General features: G+C 43.9%; 1 protein-coding gene across 2 annotated transcripts in view; it reads right to left on the reverse strand.

Moving 5' to 3' along the window:
* The window catches only part of CCAR2 (cell cycle and apoptosis regulator 2), a 2,452,621-nt gene that overhangs the window by 1,140,361 nt on the left and 1,299,743 nt on the right, over positions 1–12,517 (reverse strand). For both annotated transcript variants that reach the window (XM_044082935.1, XM_044082934.1), the window contains one exon: positions 1,088–1,251. In XM_044082935.1, the coding sequence (XP_043938870.1) occupies positions 1,088–1,251 (164 nt within the window). The remainder of the gene's footprint in view (positions 1–1,087; positions 1,252–12,517) is intronic.

Genomic DNA, 12,517 nt, shown 5'->3' on the forward strand with positions numbered 1-12,517 from the left:
ACCTTTTACAGCAAAGGGAAAACATAGACAGAAAGTTGACAGTAGGTGCATTGGACTACAAAGGCAAGAAAGAACTGCAGGAGAGGTGCTGGACGATGACCTTTTATGTCCAAAAGCCCTGACATCAGATGGAAGGGTGTCGGCCAGGTCATGATGAAGGTATTGAGTTTCGAGTGTTGGGGCTGGTCTTGAGCTTTAAAGGCAGGAAATCCTAAAGGTCTTTACTGCAACAGTGAAGCATGCTGAACATAAATTCCAACCTTTTAGCCCAAATGGTCAGAATTTCCCGTTCCTTCCTTCATCTTCCTCCACTGCAACAAAGGCGCCTAACCTGTCCTCTTCTACCTCAGATATGTCGGAGATAAAAACACTGAGGATGCTAGACAGATGAAAGAGCCCTGCAGCTCTCCATTAGTCACTTTTCTAGTGCCTAATGTCATCCCTCTCAATGGAAACCACTAGGTGATATGTTTGTTTTAGGTATGCAACAATCCAATTCTTTTGCCTTGATTCTACTTCTCAAACTTTTTCAGTTTCCCTAACAGCTGTCTGTGCTGGACCTAGTCAAAAAGATCTGCTGAATCCCTGGCAAAACACATCAATACTCCTTTGTCAAGCTTTCCGAAAACCTAATTAAGAACATGGGTCAAACCTGTCCAACATCTTCTTGTGGCCAGGAGACCACACTGGTTATTGTCTTAACAAGCAGCTTTTTCCTTCAGAATTCTTTTTATGACTTTCCCTATCACAGCTGTAACAGACTTGTAACACCTTCCCTTATACTAAGGTGTCCCAGCTGCTACCCTGCATTCCTAAAGTACTTCAGCAGTGATGGTGGATCTACTGAAAAAGAAATTCAATGGATTTGCTAATATACAACCTAGATTCTTTCAGACCAACAGGAAGCAGTCCATCGGGTTACTGTGCCTTAAGCTGAACCGTTTTCAGCACCTTCTCTCTATACTGGTGACTGTACACACTTTTCATTCAAGACACTGACAACCTTGCTGAATAGCTGTCAACGCTTTTTCTGGTAGCCTTCACACAATCAAGCTGAACAAGATGACAGGAATTTCTGACCACTCACCACTGTGTACATTCACTTAGATCAACTCCTGACAGCTCCTTCACACAGCGAATAGCAGTTCGGATGAGCACTGATTGGTCCTCTTCTGGATTTGGGCCATCCAAGGACGGAGACCATGCCCCACCAAGAGTCATTACTTCCTTGTCCTTCTTTCCCATCAAGAACTAAACACAACAGGAAGCAGAAAAATTAAAACATTTTAAAATGCAACAGAAACTGAATAAAAGAAAATTACATAGCAGAAATCTTAAAAATTATCTAAAGTTATCTAAAATTTAAACCTTCTGAAATACTACATTTCAAGTATTAAAATACACAATTCAGACCAAACTTCAGACAAATCAAGTTGTCAAACGTAAACACATATTTGTACTGCTTCACTAAGTTAACATTAGCTGATGAGAGATGACCCTCTGTAAGACTATCTTCGCACAATCTCAGTTTGAATCAATTCAGAAAACTCTCTAGTTCCCACAAAGGAACCAGCTCAAAGTACAGTTTTGTACCTACCATAAATGAAGATGTTCGAGTGCTAATACAGCTGCAGTCATAACAGATGGGTTCACCTGCCGTCAGGCGGGTCCTCGGTCGGCCGAATTCCAAAGTCTAGGTCCGGCGTCAGTTGTCGTCGCTTCTTCCCTGACGTCAGTGCGACAGGGGTATAAAGGAACCAGCCGACGCCATTTTCTTCAGTTTTTCTTGCCCCAGATGTCAGGTGCCCCCAGAAGGAAGGCAATACATAAATTTGTGTGATAATGCAGTGCAATATAATCAAAGTACAGTAGTGGCAAGCAAATACATCATAAAGGAATACCCCAATCAGGTTGTATGAGGATATGTTAGCCTATAGGCCTGTCCCAAGAGGGGAAGGAGGGAAACCTGGACTGCAGCTGTATTAGCACTCGAACATCTACATTTATGGTAGGTACAAAACTGTACTATGTTCATCGTGCATACATCTGCAGTCATAACAGATGGGTTGAATCCCAAAGCTAAGAAAGGGGTGGTAGGCACTAGTTGGAACTAGGAGGAGCCAAAATGCCCTGCAAGACTGCAGTGGCAAAGCCTGCTCTAGATTTGGAGTATAATGGTAGGTTGTAGTGCTTGGAGAAGGTATGCACAGAACTCCAAGTGGCTGCTTCCAATATATCCTTGGTAGGAACTCCTCTGAGGAAAGCTGCAGAGGTGGCTGTGGCCCTGGTGGAATGGGTTCTAATGCCTGTAGGAACAGTTTTGCTATGAAAGGAATAGCAAAAGCGTATGCAGTGGGCTATCCATTTTGAGATTGTCTGTTTGGAAATTGGCTTCCCTTGAGCTCCTACCGCATAGGCCACAAAGAGCTGTTCTGATTTTCTGAAAGGCTTTGTTCTGTCCAAATAATAACGCAGTTGTCTGTGGATGTCCAAGGAATGTAATAATCTCTCCCCTTTGGATACCACTTTAGGCATAAAGGACGGGTTGGTTCGTAATGAAACTCTATCCTGATGGAAGATGATAAAAGGCTGGACAGCCATGAGAGCCTGTAGTTCTGAAACTCTACGAGCTGAGGTGATAGCCAGAAGGAAAGCTGTTTTCCGGGACAAATATTGCAAATCTGATGAGGCAGCTGGCTCAAAGGGAGGCAAGGTCAGTTTTTCCAGAATGAAATTAAGATCCCAAGCAGGTATTGGTTGTTTCCTTGGAGGCCTTAAGTTCTTAGCCCCTCTGAGGAACTGTCTTAAGAGAGGGTGAGAGAATAAAGGTGGATCAGTGTTGTATTCTGCAGAAATAGCTGAGGTATGGATTTTGATGGAGGAGAAAGCAAATCCACTGCTTAGCATTTCAGCCAAATATTGTAGTATTTGAGGTAAATTCAGTTTTCCTGGATCCTGGCCCTTTTTCTCATTCCAGACACAAAAACGTTTCCATTTTGCGGAGTAAGCTTTTCTAGTTGATGGCCTTCTGGCCTCCAAAATGACATCCTGCACCTCCTTGGAGAGTAGGGCCTGTTGTGATGCTAAGGAATCTTCCATGCGGCTAGATTGAGTGTTTTTAGCTGGCTGTGAAGAGTTTTGAAACTGTGCTGAGTCAGAAGAAGAGGCATTAGAGGCAGGGTCCATGGTGGGGAATGCGCCAGGCTCCTCAGGAGTGGTACCAGTGTTGCCTTGGCCAGTCCGGAGCAAAGAGAATCATCTTTGGTCTGTCTGCTCTGGTCTTTAATAGAACTTTGGGCAGCAGAGGAAGAGGTGGGAAGGCATAAACTGTCATTGATTTCCAACTGAAAGAGAGCGCCCACTCTCCAGGCCTTTGGATGGAAGATCCTTGAGCAGAATTTTGTCAATTGATGATTCTTGTGGGAGGCAAAGAGATCTATGTCTGGCCTTCCCCATTCTTGGATTATTTCTGTAAAAACTTTTGGATGCAATTTCCATTAGTGTGGATCTGTCATATTCCTGCTTAGGTTGCCTGCCAGCGTGTTTTCCTTGCCTGGCAAGTACTGTGCTTGTAGTTCCATTTGTAAGCCCATGGCCATGTTCCAAAGTGACATGGCCAGTCTGCATAGGGGGTAAGAATGTGTTCCTCCCTGTTTGTTTATGTACCACATAACTGTGGTGTTGTCCGTTCTTATCAATAGTTGACCTGGTTGTAGAAGGCCCTTGAAAGCCATAATAGCATTTATTACTGCTAGCATTTCTTTTTGATTGATGTGAAGGTGCTTTTCTTTTTGGGACCATTTGCCCTGAATGCACCAATCTGTCATGTGCGCCCCCCCAGGCGTAGTCCGAGGCGTCTTTTGTGATGACTTGATTTGCGTGAGGCTTGCTGAATGGAAAACCTGCGTATGTTTGACATGCTTGAGCCCACCACAGAAATTCCTTTTGCAGACATGGAATTAGTGGTATTATTGTTTCCAAACTGTGGCTGTGTTGAGACCATATGTTTTTCAGGTACCATTGTAGTTTCCTCATATGCAGCTTTGCACATGGGATTAGTAAGATGCAAGATGCCATGAATCCCAGAGCCTGTAGGATTTTCCTTGCAGTCAGCCTGGTGCAATTTGCTAGTGTTCTGAAATATTGGATTAGTTGCCCCTGCTTCTCTGGCGTGAGGTAGGCCATTGTGTCCAAATTGGCACCCAGGAAAAATATCTTCTGAGAGGGTATTAGTCTTGATTTCTTTTTGTTGACTGTGTATCCCAGAGAGTTCAATAACATTATTACATAAGCCAGATGTTTCAGAAGAATGTGCTTGCTGTCCGCTTGGATCAGGCAGTCATCCAAATAGGGGTAAAATTGTATCCCTTGAAGTCTGCAGTAGGCAATTACTGATGCCAGGCATTTCATGAATACTCTGGGCGCAGTAGATAAGCCAAAGGGCAATGCAGAGAATTGATAATGAGTTGAACCTGCAAGAAATCTGAGGTACCTTCTGCAATTTTGTCTGATTGGGACATGCAGGTATGCCTCCTTGAGGTCCAATGTTACCAGCCAAGACTCCTTGCCCAGCATGGGAAGAAGTTGCTGTAGAGTGAGCATCTTGAATTTTGCACGAGTAAAATGTGTTTAGGATGGATAGATCCAAAATAGGTCTCAATCTTTTCCCTTCTTTGGCACCAGAAATAGCCTGGAATAAAAACCTTGACCTTGTTCGTGCGTAGGTACCTCTTGAATAGCTTTCATGTTTATGAGATCTGTAATTTGCCTTTGTGCCTTTGCCCTTTGATTGTGTGGCAGGTTTGGCATGCCTCTCATTTTTGGAAGGGTGTGAAAATGGAATTTGTAGCCTCTCTTTATAATGTCCAGGATCCATTTATCCTTTGTGACAATATGCCAATTTTTTGAAAATAATGCCAGCTTTCCTCCTAAAGGGGCTGCCATTTGAGACCTGGTTGGCATGCAAAGGGGCAAGTCATTGGGTTTGCTTTCTGAAAGATTGCGAGTTGTCCTCACCACCTCTTTGTGTAGGAGCTTGCCATTGTCTGCCTCTAAACGATCCTTGGGCTTGTCCTCTGCCCCTCGGGTGCCTGTATCTGCCTCTTTGAGGTCTGTCTGTGGCAGGAAAGGACCAGTTTTTCGAAGGCCAATTTCTACTAAAACGTGGGGGTTGAACCTGTAGAAATTCTTTCACAGTTTGCATTGATTTAGCCTTTTCCTCCATTTTCTTTAATACCGCCTCAGCATTAGCACCAAATAGTACATCCTTTTGAAGAGGGGCATCTAGTAATTTAGCTTTGACATGATCAAGCAAGGCTTGTTCCTTGAGCCAGGCATGCCTACGTATGATCCTGTAACAGCAGCTCTACATGAGGCCTCTACAGCATCAAAACCACATTGCAAGGTATGCTTACCCACTTGTTCTGCACTATGCATCAAATCCTGCAACTCCTTCAAGTCTGGTTGTTCAGGTTGTGACATTTTACTTTTCAATTGTGATAACAAAAACTGTTGGTATTTTAGCATATGAAACTGACAGTTTAAGGCCCTCATGGATAAGGTAGCCGAGGTATATACCTTTTTCCCCCACCTTTCTAAGGATCTGGAATCTCTCTCGGAAGGCAATGGATTTTTAGCAATGGAGGCCTTAACTCCCTTGGGGACCTGTGAGATGGTTTCTGGGTCAGCAGCATGGCTTTTGTATAGTAATTGGTGTGAGTCAGGAACCCTGTAGTACCTGTCAGGCTTAACTGGAGCTGGAGGTAGAGAGTCCGGGTTAAGGCAGGCCTCCGAGTAAACATCATCTAGGATGTCCAAGACAGGAGGTATAGCCAGAGGCCTGTGCTGAGGTAGCAAGAGAAATTCCCCGAGCCTTTTCTTGGAATCTGAATAATCCTGGCCTTCCCAGTGGAAGTGTTCCCTTAAGGTATGCAAAGTTTCCCCAAATGAGTAATCTTCGGGGGGGGGGGTACAGAAGGGATGGACTCCTCCGCATCAGAGTCTTCAAAAGGGGAGTAAGAATGTTCCTGATCTGAAAAAATGGAGCCCTGATCAGAGGAGGGGGAATCTTCCTCCATTCTGGGCCTTTTGCCCGGTGGAGGCTGAGAACCTCTGATGAGTAATTAAATCCTCAGCCATTTTAAGCATCTGTTTCTTAGGCATGGGGCCTGTGTAGCTGGTCTCTTAGAGTGCATGGTAGCTTTAGACTTTGTGAAAGCCTTGATGGAGAAAGAAGAGGAAGGTCTGAAGACACCTTGAGTGGAGGTGGACCTGTCCACATTCTGAGTTTCAACGCCAAGAGTGGCTTCGGTATCTGTAGTCGGGGTGTGGGCCGAGGAGCCTGCGACCTCGGGCACAGGAGACACCATCAAAGAAGTGTCGTCGGTAGTCAGGGGCTGCGTAGGCGCCTCGCTGAGAACCGGACCACGTGTAGTCGGCTTTGGCGTGGTGTCGGTAGAGGCTGCGGACCTCGTGTGTCGGTCCTTGTCTTTGCGGTTTTTTAGACAAAACCGGAGTCGTAGTATCCGACGACATAGTATAGTTAAATGCTTTCCCAACATAATGCTGGGCGAACTCTGCCCGACGCTTTATAGTGCGTTTGTTGAATGTAGCACAAAAGCGACAGACCAAGACGTCGTGGTCTGGGCCTAAACAAGGTATACAGAGGGAATGGAAATCCTTATGCGGTATTTGCTTCCCACAAGAAATACAATTATTAACTTTGTCTGACATCGGTCTGAGGCAAGAAAAGTTTCCCCAACGGGGTGCTTAGCTTTTAAGAAGACTTCGGTTTCCAAATTTTCGTAATCTCAGGAGCTGGCCGACCGGCACTTGCGAACTGCTTCTGCTTCGGGCACCGTGCGGCAAGAAAGACTGTGGAAAATGGCGTCGGCTGGTTCCTTTATACCCCTGTCGCACTGACATCAGGGAAGAAGCGACGACAACCGACGCCGGACCTAGACTTTGGAATTCGGCCGACCGAGGACCCGCCTGACGGCAGGAGAACCCATCTGTTATGACTGCAGCTGTATACACGATGAACATCTCTTGCAGCATAAAGAAAGCAAACATGATAGATCTAGTCCCTACTTTCCCCAATACTTAACTTGAACATGGTAAGTCTGTCTGGCATAAAAGCCCTTTTCTGCTGTGAGGTGGGCGAGTGACAAAAATGGAAGTTATGCACTCATCATAGTGACAGATGTTCTATACTATATGATATTGCTCATCATCATCAGCAACTACCTGCATATGACCCAAAGCCAGCAGCACTCAGGCAGACTGGCACCTAAAACTTTCTTATGCCACCAAACTCTTTCCACATTACCCACAGTATCATGCAAAACCAGCTCATGATCATTGCTAGCCAGATAAAGATGGAGCAGAAACAAGAAAGCATAGAACTCACAGAAACAAAAAAACACCTTCATATCCAAAGGCAGAAGTCTTAAAGGAAGATGGACCACAGTTCCACACATCTTTCCTTACAGTGAATGTGACAGGACTTCATCCTCAGCAAAAACACTAGTGACTGCTTACAGTAATGCTAACAAGGAAGACTCTTCCAAAAAATAGTAACTACTGATGACTCACCCATAAGTGGTTTGGTCATAGTGGAAATACAAACTAAACTCTGTGAAAATGAAACTGGAGGAAAAGCAGGCCATCAAGATCAGACTACAATCCACTATCAACAGGCAAGAAAACAGCGAAGAAAGGAAAGCCTCACAATCAAGGCAAATACAATGATTAACATTAAGGAAAAACATGTAAAACAAATGATAGACAAAGAAGTTTTATCTACCACTGCCCACAAGGAAATGGGAGGCAAGTGCATGAACAAAAAGTCACGTGAGGAAATCTAGCAACAAACATAACTGAAAGCAGCAATAACAGTTTATAACCATAAAAAGACTGAAAGTCCTCAGAAGAACACTGGTTAAGCTCACAATGACGGTGTCTGACCTAACGTATGAGCAATAAAGAGAAAATCCCACAGGAGAATGGAAGAAAGCCATCCAATTCCCCAAGTAACTACATCACAAGCAGACAGATTAGATGAGCATCTAAACAGATTTCAGCCTAGAGAGGGCCCCAAAATATAAAATTCCTCAAAGCAACACAGCTGGACCCAAACTGTAGAACAGTTTGATTGATTAAGACAAGAAATGCAATAAAAGAGAAGTCCACATGCCATGAAAAAGCTAGTCAAACCTAAGAGGAAACTGGTGGCCTGGGAAGATGCTGCTAATCCCTTGTTGGAGCTCCTGTTGAAGGAAAGAAACTCTGACTGTACTGATGACTAATCACTAGGTCGTGGAAGGTTAGAAAAACTTGATTCGCACAAAACTGACAGGCCCTAATGCAGGAGGTTTATAGTTGGTTACAAGACAACTGATCTCTGATGATCTTATAAAGCTTATATTCCCATGGGAGTTTTCAGCCATTATATTGTACATACAAATAACCCACAGACAGGCATACCACTGATATATCGGGACATGTCCTTGTTGCCCCTATCTATGAGACATAGCTGCTAAACAAGGGATGAATGTGTGGTTTCCTATCCATTCAACAAATTATGTTTAGAGGAAAGAAAAATTTCACTTTAAGCGGAGTGAAAGACTGTTCCACAGAAGTAGTGCTCTCTGCGATACACATCTATGCCATCCAAAATGTTTTATTTATGTTGCAGAAGAGACTGAGATGCCTTGAAGGTGTATTTACACCACCACTAGACTTGTACAAATGTCTGACAGGATAAAGTATCCTGAGGACAAATACGTCTGCTAGGATAAAGTATCTTGAGGTTCTACATGCGACTTAGTAGCCTGTATTCCACCAAAAATGAAAAAAGAGGACGACAAAGCTTTTAAGTATTCAACATAGTTTTTTTTTTGAGATTTAGGTCCTTGAAAGCATTGTGGTTGCTCGAGTTGTAACAAGTGTTTGAACATTTATATACCAAATAAATCCAAGGTTTTAGTGTATACATTTCAAAGTTAATGTCATAACTGATTTTACTTGGGTGAACCTGAACACACCCCATTCAAAAGTAAAGCTAACTCAAGGTAAATAAAGCCACAGTAATGAGAAATTTTAAATTAAGAAGCAAATACTGCCAACAGAACCCCCCCCTCTAGCATAGCTATTATCTGGCTACAAGAACAATTATTCTCCAGAGACAAAGCAATGACCTGCAGCACGGTACTTGAATTACTCTAATTCACTGATTGTTTTCTAAAACACAGACCAGCTCTGCTGCTTGTGTTGGTTTCAACCCATTCCGTTCACCCTAGCTGCGCTTGGGCTCACTTCACTACCCTACCTCAATACCCACCACCCCCACATCATCTATATTTATACATAGACAGAGCCTATCCAACTCCAACCCTCCGCACTCTCAGCATACACAACCAGCTTCCACACACACCATCCACCTCTTCATCTAAAATTCACACCTAACCAACACATAATCTGCCACAACCCCCATCCCATTCTCTTACCACACTATCACCCAACCACGCAAACTCATTCAACCCTCACCAACTCCCCATGCACTCCACCATGCACCCTGTAAAAATTGTCTCTCTCACCCTCCTATCAGAGATATATTACTCCCCAATATCCATCTCCCACTAAACCTATTAACTCACTACCCCATTCCTCCACATTCAATATTCTCATTGCCCCTAGCCTCTTCAAACTATGCAACCCAGCAATATTCACTTATAGGCACGTCTCCATACCAAATACCAAAAGCTTGGCACTTAGCCTTGCCACAAAAATCCCACTCCTACTACCAAACAGGAAAATACAATTAAAGTTACGTGGAGACATACACCCAAATCCTGGCCCTTGTGTACCTCAGCAGACAATAGGCCTAACATACTCCTCCAACACAATACAATTCACAAACCTCAGACCTTCCACTCCTAGTCGACTAATTCTTAATATGAAAATTAGAAGCCTAGTAAACTAGTTTCATGAACTCCAAGCAATTATCTCCTCCTATTCTCCTGACATTTTTATTTTAACAGAAACCTGGCTCAAACCCCAAATTAATGACAATGAAATTATTCCCCCTGGCTTCAACATCTACAGAGCTGACAGAACAAACAAGGAAGAGGGGTAGCAATGCTATACAAGGACACACGTAATATCAAAAGATTACAAACACCCCCCCCCACCCCCGACTTGAAGAGTCAAATATTAATCTGTCAACTCAAAATTAATCCAAACACACAATGCTAATATCAGTCTACATTTCCCTGGTAATAACCTCTCCACCATAGAAGAACTCTTTTCTTGGTCATCCATCTCTCCTGCAAACAGGAGACTATTACTACGGGTGACCTTAATACTGACTGGCTCACCTGTTCCGCTGACATCTCCCCTAAGTGCATCAACCTATATGGTTACACACACAGATTATAAACTCTCCCAGTAGACTAGACAAACATAGGGCCAAAAAAAAAAAATTCTCAACTGAATTTTATCTAATAAACCTTCTCTAGTTTGGCACTCAAGCTGTCTTCTGACAGCCTAAGTGACCACTTACCCACCTTCCTAGTCAGACACAGAACTAACATCCCCAAATCTACAATATGCAAATAAATTAGAAGCAATAAGCAGTTTTCCACATCCACCTTTAAATTTCTACTACAGCACTGCAACTGGTCCCCATTATCTCAACTAAACCTGGACGCAGATGTAAAATATTTCAATACTATGCTCCTTGAAATTCTGGCTCCAATTAGGAAAATTCGGGTCACGGCTACCTACACCCCATGGCTATCAAATGAAATCAAACAACTACTTAAAGATGGAGAAGTCCTGGACCCTATACCACATCAACAAAAAGTACAGTTTTGTACCTACCATAAATGTAGATGTTCGAGTGTTCACCCCGCTGCAGTCATCACACTTGGGTTATCCTGTCGTCAGGCAGTCCCGCAGTTGGCCTGAGTTCCAAAGTCTTGGTCCGGCGTCGGTTGCTCTCGCTTCTTCCCTGACGTCAGTGCGCCAGGGGTATACAAGAGGCATCAGACGCCATTTTCTTCAGTTTTTCTTGCCCCAGATGTCAGGTGCCCCCCCCCCCAATAGGAGGTCACTACATAGTACCAATAATAAACAAAACATACCTCCAGCTATAAGCAAATACACCCCAAAGGTTGTATCAGATATAAAGGCAAAGAAAGGTTTTAGTTAGATCAGAGGGGATGGAGGGAGGGTAACCTGGACTGCAGCAGGGTGAACATTCGAACATCTACATTTATGGTAGGTACAAAACTGTACTATGTTCATCGTGTTACCCTGCTGCAGTCATCGCACTTGGGTAGAATCCCAAAGCTAAGGATGGGAGGTGGAATCAAACAGGGTTAGAAGAGGGTAGCAGGCCCTGCAAAACTGCAGTGGCGAAGCCAGCTCTAGTCTTAGAGTATAGTGGTAAGTGATAGTGTTTGGTGAAGGTGTGTACTGAACTCCAAGTTGCAGCTTCCAGAATATCCTTGGTTGGCACCCCCCTGAGGAAGGCTGTAGATGTAGCTGTTGTACTGGTGGAGTGGGGCCCTATGATAGCAGGAACTGGTTTTCCATGATGGGTGTAGCAAAAACGTACGCAATGTCCTATCCATTTTGAAATGGTCTGTTTTGAGATAGCCTTTCCTTGTGATGCTGTTGCATAGGATACAAAAAGCTGGTCAGATTTTCTGAAAGTCTTAGTTTTATCCAAGTAGTAACGAAGTTGCCTGTGAATGTCCAATGAGTGCAGGAGTCTTTCTCCTTTGGTCTGTGGATTTGGGAAAAAAGTGGGTAAATGGATGGTTTGATTTAGAGCCACACTGGATACCACCTTTGACATAAAGGAGGGGTTAGTTCGTAGAGAGACTCCGTCTTGATGGAAAATGAGGAAAGGCTCCACTGCCATTAGTGCCTGTAGCTCTGAGACTCTTCTGGCTGAAGTAATTGCTAGCAGCAGGGCAGTTTTCCATGATATAAACTTTAAATCAGCTGAGAAAGCTGGCTCAAAAGGTGGTAGTGTAAGCTTTTCCAGAACAAAGTTGAGGTCCCAAGTTGGCGTTGGTGCTCTCCTGGGAGGCCTTATGTTTTTGGCCCCTCTGAGGTACTGCCTTAGAAGTGGATGTGAAAATAAGGGAGGACCCGTGTTGTAGTGAGCTGAAATAGCTGAGGCGTGGATTTTAATAGATGAAAAGGAAAGTCCTTTGTTTATCATCTCAGTTAGATATTGTAGAAACTGAGGTATGCCCGGCTCAAGGGGATTTTGGCCTTTAGCTTGGTTCCAGGCGCAAAATCTTTTCCATTTGTCTGAGTAGGCTTTCCTGGTGCTGGGCCTCCTGGCCTCCAGGATGACATCCATAACGGCTTGTGATAGAGGAGCTGGCTGGTTGTTTAGGTGATTTGCCATGCAGCCAGATTTAAGGTCTTGAGCTGGCTGTATAGAATCTGACTGTCTTGCTGTGTGAGCAGATGAGGAATTTGTGGTAAAATCCATGGT

This window comes from Protopterus annectens, chromosome 9.part0, assembly GCF_019279795.1.
Source record: "Protopterus annectens isolate FY-2018-M chromosome 9.part0, PAN1.0, whole genome shotgun sequence".
NCBI classification, from domain to species: domain Eukaryota; kingdom Metazoa; phylum Chordata; order Ceratodontiformes; family Protopteridae; genus Protopterus; species Protopterus annectens.